This window comes from Polistes canadensis, unplaced genomic scaffold, assembly GCF_001313835.1.
Source record: "Polistes canadensis isolate GaletaPanama2010 unplaced genomic scaffold, ASM131383v1 scaffold_37, whole genome shotgun sequence".
Taxonomy (NCBI): domain Eukaryota; kingdom Metazoa; phylum Arthropoda; class Insecta; order Hymenoptera; family Vespidae; genus Polistes; species Polistes canadensis.
Window position 1 is genome coordinate 707,425 of NW_014569584.1, and position 19,604 is coordinate 727,028.

General features: G+C 32.5%; 2 protein-coding genes and 1 long non-coding RNA gene across 3 annotated transcripts; 2 read left to right on the plus strand and 1 right to left on the minus strand.

Moving 5' to 3' along the window:
- Positions 1-5: 5 nt before the first annotated feature.
- Positions 6-12,540, plus strand: LOC106784511. Its single transcript, XM_014744127.1, has 22 exons — positions 6-158; positions 225-298; positions 5,487-5,620; positions 5,986-6,085; positions 6,211-6,443; positions 6,609-6,718; positions 6,812-6,917; positions 7,044-7,276; positions 7,448-7,832; positions 7,910-8,474; positions 8,651-8,735; positions 9,126-9,749; positions 9,807-9,978; positions 10,054-10,309; positions 10,388-10,867; positions 10,908-10,963; positions 11,006-11,109; positions 11,189-11,267; positions 11,855-12,053; positions 12,148-12,295; positions 12,365-12,470; positions 12,517-12,540. The coding sequence occupies exons 4-22, from the start codon at positions 6,010-6,012 to the stop codon at positions 12,538-12,540; spliced, it is 4,041 nt and encodes a 1,346-aa protein (XP_014599613.1). The 5' UTR covers positions 6-158; positions 225-298; positions 5,487-5,620; positions 5,986-6,009.
- Positions 474-4,717, minus strand: LOC106784534 (F-actin-capping protein subunit alpha). Its single transcript, XM_014744202.1, has 3 exons — positions 4,302-4,717; positions 3,097-3,346; positions 474-3,008 (listed from the first exon to the last, which is right to left on the minus strand). Exons 1-3 carry the CDS (start codon positions 4,497-4,499, stop codon positions 2,590-2,592), a joined length of 867 nt encoding a protein of 288 aa, XP_014599688.1. The 5' UTR covers positions 4,500-4,717; the 3' UTR covers positions 474-2,589.
- Positions 12,541-12,689: 149 nt separating the features above from the next.
- On the plus strand, positions 12,690-13,902 carry LOC106784562. The gene is made up of 2 exons (XR_001381427.1): positions 12,690-12,899; positions 13,086-13,902. It is a non-coding gene; the product is annotated as an uncharacterized LOC106784562 (long non-coding RNA).
- Positions 13,903-19,604: the final 5,702 nt, after the last annotated feature.

Sequence of the window (19,604 nt, forward strand, 5' to 3'; positions counted from 1 at the left end):
ATCAATGTTCACTGGCTGTTTAGCAACGATTGCAGGTATAAACAAATATGGCGGCTATTGTCAAAGTTTGTCACGTTCAATGATTAATTCGGCTTACGATGTGTGTGAAGAAATTGATATTACTTTTAAAAAATACATCAACAGTATTTTAAGTAAAGGTAAGTAATTTGTATTTATTTTAATTCTTTTTTAAAGAATTTGTCTTTTCTATATTGGTACACTAGACAAGATAACCACGATCTGGTCACGTTGACGCACATGGATGTATGGATTGTTTACAGTTGCATAATTGTATCGCGTATGTATTTTTATTGTAAGAAAATGATATTTATATATTAAACTCTATCTACTTTTTTGTCAGTTTAAACCAAAAAATGAAACATTCTCGATAGAAGAAATATTTAGTTAAAAGACTATTAGGTTAATGTGTTATCCATGGTAAACACACACACACACATAAAAAGATGTAAATATAATTCATTTATTGCATCGAAATTAACATTGATATAAAATGCAACATTAAATGAAAGAATAATGTTTGTAAGTACAGAGCCAAAGTATAAAGTGTCATGTCACTTTATTCAATCAATCATAACATTTAATAATACATAATTTAAACGATAAATGTATTCTGTGTTTAAATTTTTACATAAGGACATGCGTTTCTTATTTTTACGATACACTCGATTGTAGGTAATACCTAATTTTGTTTATTATAGGCAACTATTTTCTGTAAAGTTTGAGAAGATTCGAAACTTCAACACTTCATTTGTAATTTACATACGTAATACAAATTAACACGTGGGAATAGCATGTAGATCTTATTTACATGTATTTTTCTTTTTTATTCTTTTTTATTGCAATAGCAATAATAGTAAACTATTTCTCTTTTCTCATTTCATTATTGTACCGCAGTACTTTATGAATACTTCGATGAAAGTCGCTGCAGTTGGATATATTAGTATAATTCTTCTTTTTAAACATTTATGAGTAAAATAGTTCCAAAAGAGATATCTCAATTAAATTAAGTTTTCCGAATTACGATGTAACTTACAAAATTTGAAGACCATTACACACATGTTTCGAATCCTTGTGTGTGACAAGTCAAATTGTGATGTGCTTCGTCGCATTCATTCATTCAAATAACATATGTACATAATACCCCCTCAACATAAAATGAACAGATTAAGGCTCCAGCAGGCTATAGGCTACATTCTACAATGTACAATGCATTATGTACTTTGTTAGTTTCCATTTTCGCGTACATGTCTGGCTGTGTAATGTGTGGCAAGCGATAGCACCAAAATATTTCTTGATGGTTCTAATTAATTTGAATGATTTCATATAGAGTAAAACTACACAATACACTTAACACGAAAATTAAGTTGCAATAATTAACACTTAATTTATTCAGTATTATTTAACTTTGCAACGTATCTGCGCTGTAATAGATATACTTATTATAAAACAATATATTTTAACAAAAGCATATAAATTTATATTTTATGAAATATAAAGCTTGAATAAAAATCGTAGACACTTTGATGCCTACTGATTGTGGTTAATTAATTAATTTAATTATCGTTTCCATCGTTTATCTACCGATTGGCGTGAACACTTAGTTAGTGACATTTTAAATAGAATTATGAATTTAAAATAATCCAAATATACTTTTTTGTTAGACGTTGACATCACCTATGGCCCCAGTACGCCGTATTTCGTTGACAGCGTTAAAATCATTATAGTGTTTTCTTTTTTCTTTTTTTTTTTGACTTTATTATTATAACTTATTATTGTGCTATTTTGTTGTTACGAGGCTTAGGTTTTAAATGCGATTTTTTTTCTTGTGCAAACTATTCAGTTCAAAATAATAATTATTAACAATTTAAATCTTTTTTTTTTTTTGTAGATTCTCTTCAATAAGGATGACTGCAAATATCTGCAAGTTCTTGCGATAAAGTTTATTTTCTTCTACCATGCAATATTGTAATTTGCACAGTCCCTATAATTTTACCTTTTAAATAATATTCACTGAGCAACACAAAATCAAGGGTCCCCTTTACCTCATTAATACGAATATTGATTATAAACTGTTTTTCGAAGTCTAATATTACTCATAATAATTCTCATCATCACAGACTAATGTGGTCATTTAACAGATTCTCATATATTTTATTCTATTATCTTTTATTTATCTGATCAGAATGAAAACGTACGATAGTTGAAATATATTTAAATATTTCGTCTTAATTATCTGGATGTATATTAAAGAAAATAAAAGTTTAATAAAGAATTTTTACATACAATATATATATATATATATATATATGTAAAATTTTCCTAAAATTTAAAATACATGGTAATGTCATAAAAAACAGAATCCCATTGCTTCTTATAGCAATCACAAGAATAACAGAGATCTAGAGGAACCTTGAGCAGCATGCATGAGTTTCAGTCAAATATATCTAACAGAATATTGTTTCATACTATTGTATTTGCCCCCGCGCACATCACACCTCCAGACTTCACCCATGCAGCAAAATGCGCTTTTCAATTATTTCTCTTAATATTATATAAAAAAATCTATTTCTATTGACTTTTAAGCTCTTTGCCAATACTGTACGATACAATTTTGTTCCAGTCAATTTTCGTTCGCATAACAGGTAATTGCCTTCGCAAGGCCTTGAAGGTTGTGTCAGACATTGTTTGATAATTTTCCGAAATTGCAGTTTGATAGTCATTTTCTGAATCCTCAACTAGTCGGATCAACTCCTTGGCAGTTTGTTTTTCATTCGAGATCGATAAGCTTTCTCTTACTTCTTTGCTACTGACCAATTGTACATTTCCATCTTCATAATAATGAACTTGTACTTTAAGGCTACCTCTTAATTCTGCACTTCCAGAACTTGGACTGAAACTTACAGTCCATACAGAACGCCAACGACCATTCCAAAAATTTTTAGGTTGAAATTGATGATCTTCTATACACGCAGTCAGCGTTATATTACCTGTCAAAACATAATTATTATTCTATGCTCTTTATTTTGACAATATTTTATTTGGTTATGAAAATTTTAAAAATAAATATATGCATACCTCCTTGGCTTCTTCCAAAAACTGCAGACGCACCATGTCTATAGTGATTCTGGGTATAAGTCGTTATCTCATCTTGTAAAACCGACCTCCAAGGTTCGGCTACAGAATCTGGTTCATAGGATTCATAATCCTGTGCTTCTTTTCTTAGGTGATCATACTTAAAACTTTGCTTACTACGCAAATCATAAAACCTTTGGCCCCCCAAGTCGTTATGTTCTGTTATTAGTGCTGGATACTCGCTTCCCTCTATCTAGATAAATAAATGTACGCAATACATATTTTAAAAGCAATAGTAATTGCTCTGACGAAATTTAAAATTAGATTTTATTTTAATGAAAGATATAGAGATAAATAAATAATAAATACAAACGCTTAAAGCAATAACAGGGAAATACGATGAATAACACAAGTCGTAAACTTTCATATAAGAATATTTCTACAAGTGATAACAAAGTAGAAAGATACTTTTATATAAATCAAATGAAATCTCGCTTAACGTTGTGACCTTTTTTAACTAAAGGAAACATAAAATCAAGATAAATGTACTAAAAAATAAAAATTAATATTTAAATAAAAAGCAGCTTCTCAAGATGGCTCTAAGAAGCATGTAGGCCTTACATCGTTTCCTAACCTAAATCAAAGAAAATTCTCAAGCAAAGTAATACATCAATGATTGACAAAATAAAAAATGAAGAAAAGGAAACGATCATCTCATAAACATGTAACAAACTATATTTCTCCGTATATCTGTCATAAAATATTCAATGAAATAATGACAATCTATGTTAAAAGGTCACATTCCTTTGGCAGTAAGATCGCTGATGCCTCTCACGTCAAGACGATTAATATTAGTTTATCAAAGAAAAATAATATGAAAATAGCTGGTAAGATAATCTTCGAATAATCATATAGTAAAATATATTATGATAAAGTAAACGTCATTGATAAAAATTTGGGGCTCACGATGCCCCAAACAGGGAACGTCGTATTCCACTTTGAAATTCGATCTTGCATCGAGGCGACAAGGATCTTCGTGTCCTTTTGCGAAAGGTATATTTCCTTCTAGGTTTACGCGAGTCATATCGAGTAAACGATAAGCAGGGGGTCAAAGAAGTAGGAAGAAAAAAGAAAAAACATAACAGAAAAAAGGTATTCCATAGGATCGAGGGAAATAGAACGATTGTGTGTGTTGTACGAGGATGTACCTTAACAGGCGTGAGCTGATCCTTGTTGTATTGAGCGAATGCCCCGGACGCGCCTTCTTTCAACAGGTTGTCGTTGTTCAACAAGACCCTGACATCGTTGAAAACCTCGTTGAACTCGCCCGGTGGTGAGTGAAGTATAAAATCCGAAACTATTCGTACTTTTTCTTGATCGGGGATCAGATCTCCGTCCGCCGCCATCTTACCTTTCCACTGGCACGCACACTCCGCCGATGTCAAAAGCAAGGTTCGTGCAGTGCAGGTTGAGCTGACGTGTTCCCCTAGCGCTCTCTCATATACCCGGTGACCAACACCGTCTATCTCTCTTTCGAGTCTGATTCGAAATCGTGACGCATCTGGATGAGGAAGCACGATTACCTTCCTTTTTCTCTTTTTCCTTTCTCTCCTTTCCACTCCTCCCCCCCTTCTCTCTCTCTCTCTCTCTCTCTCTCTCTCTCTCTCTCTCTCTCTCTCCCACTCTGTCGTGTACGTACACATACACTATCTTTCATTTTTGTAATCGCACCAAGTTCAGTTCTTCCCTTTTATTACGAAAAATATTACATGAATATTACTTTCAAATGAAAATTGCATTCGACGATTGGCATTGTCGTTTTTTTCAATATTTAAAATAAAATATCGTTCCTTCCTCCCCTTTGATTTATTCATAATATATATTAATAGTCGATAGGGCGATCAATTAAATTGGAAATATATCGAAATTATTCGATTAATATTGTAGGTGACTAATATTGTTTCGATTATCGACAAAAGCATTCTAACGTGTAATTTGTGTTTGAATGAATTTTTTTTTTGTTTTTGGTTATTTCGTGTAAAGATATTTGAACGATATTAGCAACGTGATTAAATCATTAAATGTTCATGTTATTTAAATTTTGTTGATATGATAAATTAGTAAACATTCGTCTACGAATACTTTCTTATCTTTATATAGGGTGTCTCAGTTTTGCCACATTTTCATTAAAAGGTATGATGCGCGAACAATTATTAAATATATAAATACAAAGTAAATTTATATCATACAAGTTTTGTTAATGTTATACATGATTTTTACATTGTTTTAATAATTAATAATAAAATAATAAAAATAATAGAAACAAACAAGAAAAGAAAATAAATAAAAGTAAAGAAAACGAATGAAATAAAAGGAATTCTTTTTCTCCATAGATTTTTGCAAGGCTTGGAAAACGGCGCGAAATTTGAAAGAAGAAAATAAAAGATACCAATGTTGGTTCGACAGTTCTGGTGCTCACGAGAAACCTTGAACGTGTACAATCATCGTAAAGTCAGACAAAGTCTTCGTAAGTTCACTCAGGCGTGGTCTTCAATTCTTTTTCCCTTTCTTTTTCATATTTCTCTTTTTCTCATTGTCTATTTTGTTATTTTTTTATCATCCTCTTGATAATATACTACATCTCCTTATAATACTTTAATGTTATTTCGTTTATTTATAATATAAACGTATTCATTTATATGCCATGCATATGTAATAGCATTTTAATTTTTTAAATCACGCGCCAGTTTTAAGTGGTGTTCGGCTCGAGAATTCAGTTCAAAAGTCATATTCCGTATGGTGATCGTTGTATCGATTTCTTTCTTATAATTTGATTGTGTTATTTAATATTTCTTTTTATTTAATTGATATATATGTAAATATCTTTCTTAGGAAGTATGATAAAATCCTGAAAGAATGGCGGACGATCCAAATCGAGATCTTTTGCCTGTAAAGGAGGGATCTTGCATCGATACATGCCGTAGTGTTATAGGTACTTTATTTATATATATGAACTCAAAATGAAATGGAACAAAACTCAAATAATAATAATTTTTAATAATAATTATGTCCTTTAGGAAGAATATATTTTCAAATAAATTTATTTGCGAATCTTAGATCCCAAGGAGCGTCATTTGGTATGCAAGCTCGATCGATATCAGTTGGAGGACAAGTATTTACGGCTACTCGAGGAAGCAAATAATTTGAAAAAATTGTCAAATTGTCAGGAAGATAAGATCAAACGACTGGCTACGAAATTAATGAGAGTAGCTGCTAACCCAAGGGCGTGCGTTTCTTTTGGTTGCGATGCTAAAACCAAAGCAACGGCTCTCGAGATCGAGAACTCCAAGGTGAGCAAATATCATTTTTTAAATTAAATTATATGAAAATAATAATATAAAATTAAATAAATGTCATAAATATTACAAATAAACGATATAAATAATGTTATTCTACAATTTATTTTATGATCAGTTTAAATAAGAAAATTTGTTTTTTAATGGATCAATTTTTAGTTAAAAAATAAATTATCCGTATTGAGGAGTCAACTGTTGAGTCATACAATGAGCGGTGTATCGCCAACGAGAAGTCGTCGGCCTCCCACAAGACCATCCTCGGGACTCATGTGCGTAGAAAGTGTAAATAGATTGAATTCTTTTATTATGATTCACTTTGGTATAGATTACAATAGATCACTTACGTAAAATTGTTTTTTTAGAACGTGTCGAAGCGAGAACAGCCGTATAAGGGCACCATCCTGCCAGTGTATCGTTCAAACAAGAAACGAAGATAATGATGTACAAAATTATCTCGTTAAAATCGAGGTAATGAGATAAAGAATTATCTACGTGATTTAATGTGATTCATACAAAATCAACCATGAAATATTTCTATACAGTATTGTTTGTTAATTGAAAATTTTTATTTTTTTTATTGTTTTTTGTTAATAGGAATTAGAAACGCAGAAAAAAGAAATGTCCTGCCGTATAACGCAGTTAGAGAAGGAACTTGAAACTTATGTAGTAAATAATCAGAGGAAGAAAGTAGTTGAGAACATCGAGTATATAAAGGTCTGGCGGCAAATGAAACAGTTGAGCGACAAATTGATAGCTGCTCAGAATACGAACGAGTCGTTGAACTTACAAATCAACGACCTCAAAAAAACCCTCGAAGAGACAACAAAGTAAATATTTTATAATTTTCTTTATTTTTTAAATTATCAACGATATTTAATATCTTAGATAATATTTAATAGAAATCATTTATGCGAGCAAAATTAATATCACTGATCTTATAAGCGATTAGTATAGTAGAAATATTTTTATATTTACATATAATTAATTTTTCTTGTTAGAAATAATCAGGAAATAACGGTATCTCTAATGGCAGAAAAAAAACGAATAGCCGAGATCGATACGCAAATAATAAAAGCAAAAGATTCACAATTGACGTTACGCGAAAAAGATGAACAGATAAGAGATCTAATGAATGAGATGAAAATTTTGCAGCAACACAATAACGAATTAATAACATTGAGCTCCAAATATGGTCAAGTTGAATTAGAGAATGTTGAATTGAAAAAAAAAATTTCCCAGCAATTTACCGATCAGCAAACTTTAAAAGTAGCGTTTAATACTGAACAAGCTAATATTGCTGCCCTACAAACGGCTAACGAACAATTGTTAAATAAACTTCAGTATTTACAGAAAAATATGGACACCTTAACGATCCAATTAGCGGTAAGACAAATTAGTGATTATTTGATTTTATTTAATAAGACAATTTTGATATTTGATTTTTTTTTTATATTTGACAGACCATTCAAAATGATAATAAAAAGAACGAATCAAGTAGCAAAGCAGAATCGCCTGATGGTTGTATTAATGTTAAGACTATTCATACAAAAGAATTATCTTCTTCTCCCAAAAATATGATATCGTTAACAGAAAAATGTAAAAAATGTTGCGAAGCGTTCGAGAAGATCTTACAGCTTGAAAAAGGTGTGAATACAATACGGCAAGGTTTGACATGTTTGGATAAGTGCGTACAAACGGATGTCGTGCGTAGTACGACTTTTATCAAGACGAAAGAAGCAAGTACTTCAGTGATGACTTCTACGGATGAGCGATCCACGACGAAGGAACAAGTAGTTGAAAAACGTCAGGAGATTGATCAAGTAATACAAGAAGAGAAGAACCCTTTGTCACGCGAAAAGATGTTAAAATTATTGGATCAAGCGCAGATCAGTACGCCATTGAAGACAGGAAGAATTGGTCAACTGGATGTTTCATCTGTGGTCGATTGCGAAGTCATGCAAGATTTTAGCCAAAGACACAGGCAAGTGGTCACCCTCGAAAAGCTGCTCTTTGGTGATTCTAACTGCTGACAAAGAATTGACAAGCTGTCGACGAGTACCGTTATAAATGGTCCCGCTGGAAATGTACGTTGCTTGAGTAGTCAAGGATAGATACGTTAGTAGATAGCCATCTTTGACTGACGCTAGATTCTTAAATCGCTATTAAATCACAATTGGGCTTTTTACGAACTATTCCAATAGATAGAAAGCTTCTTGATTATATAATTTATATTAACAAAATATGTCAGGGCCTATCAAGTCGCTGTGCCTTATTCTACCAACCGAGGTAAAACAATAATCCTCCAATCGATTAGTGCCTTCATTGTCTTTTACATATTTACAAATAACAATTTCGGCGCTTCCATTTAGATAGATGGTTAGGAAGAATATTGAGAAATTGTCAGAAACGTAGAAAAAAATGTTTGTCTAACTTTATATTTATGTATTTTAAATTATTGAATTTTGTACGATAGATATTTGTCGCTTTTTAATATAACTGCAGCTTTATCTTGTGATATTTTCATTATGAATAAAATATATCTCGATCATATGATCCTTTTTATATCCTATGCCTTAAACATACATTATGAATAAAATTGTGACGTCAATCAGCAATAATGAAAATTATTAGCAAGTTACATTCGTTATTGTAAATTATTATCAAATTATATTACAGAGACGCGGATGTGGCAGATCACGTGCAAAAAAGAGATTTAACAAATTTACTCGCAATGCTTGGCGACGTACTTCGCGAAGAACGCGCTTTGTCAAAAAATTGTTCGATCCACGCTCAAGAACGTAATATTTTGTTTCGAAATCCACAATTATGCGACGAGAAACAATTTACAAAAGATGTACAAACGGATATTAACAATAACAATGCAATTAATTGGCCCGTTGATGTAGGCATGCAATTTAACACACATTTGACTGTTAAGGATTCGCGATGCGAAGATAGCAATGATTTATCTTCGCGGAGTATGAAAAACTGTAGCATCAAAAGATCTTGTAATCAAAATAAATCGCAAAATCATAGTTGTTCAAAAGTAAAAAATTATGAAACACGAAATCAAGTGACGAGATTCACAGAAACCGGCGAATGTACTTGTACCGATTCGAAAAGATGTCACGCGGAATCGGATTGTGGTTATTTTTGTAGTGGAAATTATTCAAAAGAATCTTACAAAAAATATAGCGACAATGTGAAAAATCCGAATGTAAAATGTTCATCTACGTCGCCAATTAAAATAAGTGACAATAAATATCCGAGAAAAGCCGTCGACAGAGCTTATGCGGAATGGTAAATTATTTTTTTTTGTTCGTTCGATAAGATATTAATTAACTAACAACATTTTAGTTACGTCGATGATATTAAGAATTGTTTCGAATCCTGGAAGATAAATAAATCAGCGCAGGAAGGTGAAGCTTTTGCTAACGATCATCAAGATTTACAAAGTTATGTCGAACACTTGGAAAAATGTAAAGAGTTTCTGGACGAATGTAATTTGAAAAATACAAGGAGAAATCGTGTAAGATAAAAATACAAAGAGGTGTCGACAAGATGATCGAAACGATTTATGTATCATTAATCTCAAATTTAAAAGGTTAATAACGTCTCGAGTCATTTACGATGTATGGAAGTAATGAAGTTACCTCGTTCATGGAACATGCCCTGTCAAATGGAGAATCAAATAAAGCCGACAATAAAAAGTGGAGAACAATTACGTTGCGATGATAAGTGTCCAAACGAATGTATCGAGGTAACACCTTATTCGACGAAGTCAATACCTTTTTTGATTACAAATGGTCAAGGTCTTGTGGAAATTCATGTTATCTCTCTACAGTTAGCTACATCCGTTAGTAACAAAATAGACAAATTTTATCAACGCTTTGATTATAATTTTTCACGTTTAATATAAATATCATTATAGGCTGCAGCAATTTTTTTTCAAGAGGAAAATCTTTGCAACGTGTCCTTATTCATTAGTTGGAACATTTGGGGTCAAGAGACAGTTCGCACACCAACATTGAAATGCTCGAAGTTAAATTTCAATTCCTCCTTCGTTTATCATATACCAAATCTATTCGTATTTTTTAATTGCGTATTGTCGGAGTATGTAATATTTCAGGCGAATGTCGTTGAACAAAATACAACGGCTTATTCCGTTGCTAGAGCTAAATTGTGTATCAAAGATATACTTGATTATCCACAAAATAAGTTACATTATATCGCGCCTATGAACAGCGTTATAGCTTGTACACTTGGTACAAATTTTGGACAATTATCATTATGGGTGAGATTGAGCTGTGACGTCGAACAAGTTGATGCATTCAAAAAACAATGCGGTTTGTTTCCGCAAATGGAACAAATAGGAAAGACGTCTTTTCAAGAGTATCCTTCTACGATGCAAGAAGATAGTGATCATTATCAACAAATTAATAATCACCATACTCGTAGGTTCCACATATTTTTGTGCTAGTTATATTTCAATTAATTTAATGCAACTGATACATGTACGCGCAGAAAAAATATCAGATGTTAACGAAAGAAAAGAAGACAAGAAAGAAATTAAAAATTTGACAAATTCAGTCATTGGACAGAACGACAATAAATTGGTTAACGACACAAATAACGATGGCTCATCTGACAGCGAGATAATGTTAGTGAAAATGTTTTTTATCGAATCAATGTTTAACCGATACTTTCGAAAAAATAAAATAAGATTTTTTGTTATATAGTTATAAACCAGTAACTACGGTAAAGAAAGAAGAAGAAGAAGAACGGGAGAAGGCAAAGAAGACGAGTCGAGACAATACAGTGAGCATAGATGAGTTCAATTCTCTTATTTTCCGCGTAAGATTTTTATTTGAAAAAATATATGTGCTTCTGAAGAATAATCGTAGAATATTTTTCATAAGAAATTTTTGAACGCGTTCAGACGAAACACGATGACGTAGAATCGAATAGTTCGGTTCGTGATGTTTTAGAAGTGTTTGAAGAAGAGAATTGGAAAGAATACGGGCGGAAGAGTTCCTTAGCTTATTCCCAAACCTCTAGTAATTAGAAATGGCTCGTTTTTTTTATTTTTATTATATGCAAAGCTTCTAGTTTGAAAACTTTGCATTAGATTTAACTACTTACAGAGTCACGAAATGCTACCGATGATGTGCATGGCAAGAATCATCCTTTGACAAAATATGTACGAAGTTACTTCGTTGATTATCCTTAACAGAGTAAACACTATAAATTATGTAGACATATACGCAACTTTGAACATATTCATTTTTATTCTACGTAATGAATTTTCATTAAAATATCATTATTAAGAACAGATGTAATGTATATCTTCTTTTTTTACTTCAAGAAAATATAAAATTACTTGATCGAATATAATCAAATTGCAGCCATTGGAAAAGGATACGATCGTAATCCAGATAGCAAGTGTAAATCTATTTGAAAATAGTTCAGTGATGCGCGACGATGATGTGCATTTGCTTTACGTGGAATATTCTTTTCTTGGATACCGTGGTGCTGATATGGAAACGGAATCATTACCAAAACCAAAAATACCTAGAAAACCATTGATTTATAATTTTACAAAAAGTAATATTATTAATCGACGAGCAAACATTAACGTATATATTAAAAAAAAAAAAAACAAAGAAAAACAGAATAATATTTGACATGTGTGTTACAGCATTCCCAATAGACGAGAAATATCACGCCATCGAAAGAAACACATTGCGAGCTATGTTAGACGAGTCTATCAATCCAAATATCAAATTTATTTTAGTGAGCGAACCACTTCCTGAAGAAACAGATACTAAAGATTGTATGGAAATCGGGTAAAATAATATAAATAATAGACAAAATATAAATCCACTTTGAATAATTATAAAATAATGTTTAATCAGGTACGCATATTTTAATATAAGAGAATATGCTCTGGGTGACAATAATCAAAGTATAACGTTGCCAATCTCAAATCCAGCACAAACTGAACGAATAGGTGTAATAACGGTAAAAATTCATGAATATTTTAAATATTTATATTAAAAATTTCGAGCACAGCGTTACAAACAGTTTCTAATAAGATTTATAAAGTTCTGCGTGCGCGAGAAGAGTGCGCGGTGGTTTTTATTCGCGGTCATCCCCACCACGCTTCGATTCGCAGTACGATGCGCTGTGTTGTCACTGCGCTTATCCCACCACGCACCGAGTCGCAGTACGATGCGCGGTGATGCGCTGTCATCCCCACCACGCTCCGACTAGCGGTAAGCGAAGTACGATGCGCGGGGACGCTATACGCAGTCTGTCTCGAGTCAGGGAGGGGAGCGTATCGCGTGCAGGATACTTTCGTTTCGTGTCAACATTTTTTTCAATAACTTTTTAGGAAACGGTAACGGTAACATTGTATACAATAACACTAAAAGGAGAGGAAGAATAGAGGTAGGAACAGAGCGAGAGTGAGATAGATCATTATTTAATTAGGTTGTTCATTATATTAGGTCATAAATAATTATTTAATTAGGTCATTATATATTCGAAATTAATTTAACGATACAATAACGACTGCTAATAATTTTACAGTTATTTCGAACATATTTATATCTTGTATTAAATATTTATTTACAGATACACGTGCTGGGTCTCGATGCCATACGTCAATGTATGGGCGACGATATGTGAAAGCAGTCAAGTTTCGAGATTATTTAGAGAATGATTTTCTTTTTATTCCTAATAAATGATTTATTACAAATCTTTACAACATAGTATACATAACATAATAATATATACGAATAATCATATTTTTATGAATTGTTTTTTTCGCTCTCGGTTTTTGGAGTAACGCTTTCTAAAGTTGTATTGCTATTGTTTCCTATTAAACTTTGTAGAATGGCCTTCTTCTTTTCCTGTATTGCTGTAAGAAGTTTAGTTCTTCGGAATATATCGTTAAATATTCCAATAGCCATTTGAAAATTTCGACAATCTCTTGGCTCATATGCGACCGACCAAACACCCTGGATCGTATCGATTCCTTGGCATACTTTGCAAGAACCTACAGTTAGTTAACCTTTAATAAAATTAATATTAAGAAATTATTTGTTAGAAAGAGATTTCAATACGATTACTTGCCAACAAAAATAGCCAAAGTTTTGGTACGATTGTCATAAGCGAGTAAAGAAAAAGGTCCACCACGTCTGAATGGCGCATGTCCTGTTACGTTCCATGTCGTGTTTAAAAGTCCTACATGTATAGGTTGAGGTATAAGATTTGCCAAAGTTACTATTATACTTTGATTGAAAACTTTCATATCTAATCTCACTCCAGCCTTGTTTGTCACCCATGATCCTGTAAGTTTGCAGGGTAATCCTAAAAACAACGTTTATATATTTATATATTGTTAATTTAATGTGAAATTTATTTTTAATATAATAATATACCTTCGTTATTTTTATCTTTCGAATTACCCGTTTTAATTTCTTCTAATTCTTCGACAATTCTATTGAGTATTTGATCAGCAACTTCTTTAGTTTCGTTAACAGTAGCAGCAATATTAATGTGTCGCATATTCGCAACATCCTCTTCAACGGAATTTCGATTTCTAATACCGTTTCTTAGCTCTAGAAATTTATTTTCTTTTACAGCTGGTGACTGGTCATTAATGTGCGTTCTATCCATCGCGTTGTTCACTCTCTTTTGAAGTCCACGTCTATCCATTTGTTGGTTCAACGTCCTCACATCATTAGATTCATCTTGCTTATTCCATTTTTCCTCGGAATTAAGATAAACAGGATTTAAGAATTTTTCTACAGGCTGAACATGTTTCTTCGACGATGTGTCAACAACTTTTCGTAACGGGTGATACAAATTGTCGTTCACATCCGTTAATGTATCTGCATTATTTAGATTTTGATTTTTATAAGGATCCTCGAGATATAAACGATTCTCTAGATTCTTGTTTCTATATATCGGTACGTAATGTAATTGTTGTTGTTCCGATGGTAATACGAAAGTTTTTTCGTATGGTTCCGAATAAATGTTTATTGGATTTTTTAACTCAAACATATTTTCTTCATTATTATTAATTTGAGGTGTAGAAATCTCATCGGAATGTAATTGATATTGATTATTCATTAGATATTCTTGATTATTATCGATTAAGGGATAAAGATATTTGTCATTGCTCTTTTGCAACAATGAACCGTAATTATTTAAATAATTTTTTTCTTGTCCTAAATTAAATCCATAATTATTATATATATTTTGATCACTTGTATCTAACGGTAAATTGTATTGATCTCCACTTGATTGTAAAATTAATGAATTCGCGTCGAAGTTAATTTCATTTAAATTAGGATCCTTTTCAGTTTTATATTCTTGAATATTTTCGTCGGATGTGTATAAATCGTCGTTCAAATTTCGATTAGGTCTAATATTTTGAAACATTCTTTTCGAGGATAATTGTTTTGATTGGAAGTTTGGCGAAGATATTGTAAAACTTTGACGAATAGATCGAGCACGAGGATTTGTTCCTATTTCCTCTTCAACTTCATCATTAATATCATTGTAATATTCGGAATACTCGGCTCCTTGATCGCCAGAATTTGCCTTCGTTGGATCCTTCGTTGTTGTTTTCATCAATCGTTCTATCATACTTTTTTTTTCATTATCTCGTTCAATTTTATCTTTTACTTTAATAGGAATTGTAGTTTTTTCAGTATTCAAAGTTGTTGATTGAGTCAAATCGATGTAATCTTCTACATCCACAATGACTGTTACGTTATCACTTTTGTATTTAATATCGTTACGTACTTTCTTGAGTAACGCTTTCTTAATTTTATTTTTCGAATTAATATTAGATTTTAGCCCTTTTTTTATTGACTTTTCTTTCACAAAATTTTTTTTTCTTTTAGTGTCGTAATCTGCCTGAATGAATAGACTCGTCAATTTTTCAAAGTTGTATATTATGAAATTATGTTTGTTATGAAATAACGATAATAAAATTTCCTCAATAATATGAAACACAAATAATGGAATCTTACCTACCTTGGCAGATGCATTTTTAGACCACCGTGGTTTTCGACGTCTCAGTCGTTTACGTCTATGTCTATGTTTCTTTCGTTTTCTTTTCTTTCCTCCTTTATGCTTCGAAGATTTCGAATGATTCGATTTTAGAATAGGTTTACGTGTCCTATTTTCTTCTATAGAAAGTTGCAAATACGTATCAGTAGTGCTACGAGAGGATTCGATATTCACGAGTTTATTTATGGTTTCTTGCATCTTTAAAGACTTGACAGCATCCTTAGCAAATTTCTCTGCCAGTTTGTTCGCTTCAGTCGATTTCGAATTGAAATGCGCGTCATCGGAATCCGTAACTTTGTCCGTATAATCTTCGTAGCGTTGTTTTCCATTTCGCGTCTGTCTGATCTTATTAACTCTTTCCGTTTTCATATCCGAATTTTGTCTTCTCGAATTTCGAACGATCAGATTGGCTTCCCTTGATCGAACGTTTCTGCTATTTTTAAGATCATCCCGGATGCAAGTCACGTTAACCAGTAGTGCAATCATCGTCACAAATCTGTTATTTTTTTTTTTTTTTTACATTAACCTAATATTATTAGAAACTTAAGCAAGCATATGTAAATAAATCAACAGGTTCCGATTACCTGAACAAGCTTGGCTGCATTCCTCCAAGAGGTTGTGACAAATCGTATCATCGATTTCGTGGTCCATTGATTCTAAACTAAAAAACGACGTCGTTTTGTCGTCTACATGACAGAATGTCAGTACTATCAATATTACATGTACGATGTAGGGTTAACGTTATGCTTTTATTTTATTACGAAAAATATTTCTAATATAAATATAATATATATATCTCTAATAAATCACAAGATCAATATTTTCAATTGTTTCACTTGGAACAAATGGAACGAAATGGGAGAAGTTTTTAATGTGTCTGACTCAATATCATATGATTTATTTTATATTTACAATGAAATATTTATTATCATAAATGATGTGTCTCTGATACGAGACAAATTAGAATTTGTTAGTTCGACAAACGAAGTCCACTTCGAGGGAAACGTGCGAGTGTCAGGAATCACAGGGGTGAAATAAAAGAAAAAAGAAGAAGGGGAGGAAAACGAAAAAGAAGAAGCAAAAGAAGAAGAAGAAGAAGAAGCGAGGATAGGACGCTTAATTTCGTCGCACAAATCGTACATGTGTACTTATATATACAGCTCTCTCGTAGAGTCTACCGACCGATCCACTATGTACGATCAAAGGCGACTTGGGCCAATGCCAAGTACACGCGTCGGCCTCAATTAGTCGAATATTACGTATAAATGTCATACACCGAGCTATCGTACTTACAATTAGTCCTATAGACAACGTATGAACCTATAGACAACGTGAAAGAGATGCGTTATGACACCCTCGCTAATATGACTTGATCTGTTTTGTATCAACCCGTTGATATGCCGGTTATTATCAAAGTTCATTCAAAATTCTTTAAGTTACAAACTTCGTTATTTTATTCATTATGATAATAATAAATAAAACATACATAATTAACTTGTTCTAAGTTCGACGTTTTTCATCGATCATTTTAATCAACTCTCGTCATTCCATTTATCTCATGAATTACTTTAATGCAATTAGTATAATCGAACGTTTAAGTATTTCGAATAACGAAACTCTACTTGAACCGAGCAATCTTGAAACATATGGCAGACGACGATAAACGCAGCGTCATTTAAGTTCGGTCCATTTGACGGATGCATATATGTATCTTGAAATTTGTTGATCCCTAAGATGTTAGATCAATTTCTAAAGTTTAATTATATACTCCGTGGATGTATAAATACATAGGAAGGAATTATTTTTGTACGAGAGTCAATTTGATTTGGTATTATATCAAAACACACAATCATATACTTTAAGTAATCTTAAATTTTACACGAATAAGATTTAGAAATGCATATACATATATACAGAAGGAAGAAGATATATCGAAGAGAGGAAATGTTCTTCTCATAAATTATATATATATACATCTATTCTGTGTATAAGTGTATGTAATGTATTAAAATTGAATCTGCACACAAATAGATTCTCGAAGAAGACGAACCGTCGAAGTAGCATCGGTGCTTGGCGAAACTCGGTAACATGCTTGAAAAAGGAGAAGGCATGATTGGTCAGTACCGGGTTGAAATGATTATGTCTTCAGAGAATAAGACATAGCAAAAGACAACGTATGTATCGGTGGTGCAGAGTCGAAGTGAAATCCCTGGAGACAGGGGAGCATTGATTATTATTAGAACTAGCTAAGGTACAACCGAACCATCTTAACTGATCGGTCAAGTAACCATAATAATCCTTTCCCTCGACTATCCATTCATCCATCCACATCCCACCATCGTCAAAGATTCATTTATTTCATTTAATAATCATTTCTAAACAGATATCATTATAATAAACAAGTTGACATCTGGTACGTTGGATTAAGTAAGACACGTTCTTGTTAGCCGGTTACGAAAATGGTTATTTCGTGCGTATGCATTAATCAAATGGCTAACTACCAAAGTGTTTGAAATAACATTCGATATATGTAAATATATTAGAAGTTGAAAATAAGAGAAGGGTGAGAATGAAATTTGACTGAGTTTGAGAATAAAAAAGGGTTGAAGAGTAGAACGACGACAAAAGCTGTAATGGTGAAGAGGACAACCATGATGACGACGACGACGACGACGACGACGCGACGACGACGGAGCTAAGAAGAAGAAGAGGAAGAAGAAGAAGAAGAAGAAGAAGGCGAAGACGAAGACGAAGACGAAGAGGTAGTAGAGAAGCGTGGAGGGCATCACGACGCCTTGCTGTTCTGGCATTGGTAGCAGTCTCGAGATAGCCGCCGGCTGGCTTCCTTACCACCTCGGTGAATTTATTCGGGGATTCCGAGCGCAAAGCGCCGAACGATAAATCCGATCGATCGTCCGTAAAGTGATCTTTCTTTATTTCTCTATTTTTCTCTTTTTTCTTGTCCTTCCATCTTTCTTTCTTTCTTTCTTTCTTTCTTTTTCCTTTTCCTTTTCCTTATTTTTTTTTTCTCAACATCCACCAACATTTTTCACTATTTCCTTGAGAAACGATACCCCCTTGATTAAAACGAAACGCTAAAATATACATTTCTAAATACTTCGAACGTGGGGAACAAAAATAATCGAATTGATCGAATAGAATTTGGGTAAATAGATAAGTGCATCGAAGTGAGTGCATTAAAAAAGGAAATAAATAAGAGATTATTATAGTATAGGTGAGTAGTGTTTCGATTTCTTATTTTATTTCTGTTATATATTTTTAATTGTAAAACACGTTTTTCTTTGCTTTCGTATATCCTTTTCTCTCTCTCGGATTTTTTTTCTTTTTTTTTTTGTTTGTTCTCATCGTGCAAGCCCCTCTCCCGCGGCTATTTTCGCGCGTCTGTTGTGCAAGTGTCGAACGCATTAAGGCGGCATTCGAAAATCGTGCCTACCTCCGATGTTAGTGAACGGCACGTCGAAAGATCGCAGATCCTCCTTCGATCGTCTCGCCTTTTCTCGCCGTGTCCCTTTCGATGAGTCTAAAGCTTAAAAAAGTTTCGGTTTCGTATAACGCCACTCTCTCTCTCTCTCTCTCTCTCTCCCTCTCTCTCTCTCTCTCTCTCTCTCTCTCTTTCTCTTTCTCTCTTTGATGAATGCTGACCATTCTTTTATTTATTTTATTTTTAAATTAGAAATATCTTTTTTGTTTCCAACGCCAGTTAGAAATCGTGGACACAGTATGATCAATATTTAGAAACGTGTTTGTTAAATCAAGAAACTCGTAATCATTTTTCATGTTATTTGTATTTTGTACAACGCGTCCAAGATTATGTCAACAGATTATTTAAAAATATCTTTTTCATAATTATTATATATACGTAGTATGTATAAATAGAAAAATATTGATCATAGATCATCGATTTATACTATTTAAATGGAATCTTACGATCGATACTATCGAACTTACAATCAGACTTTTCTTTTATCGATAACATTCGAATAAAAAAAGTCTAAAGGACTTTTGGTTGCATCGACTAATGGATTGACATGCATGTGACACCGCATA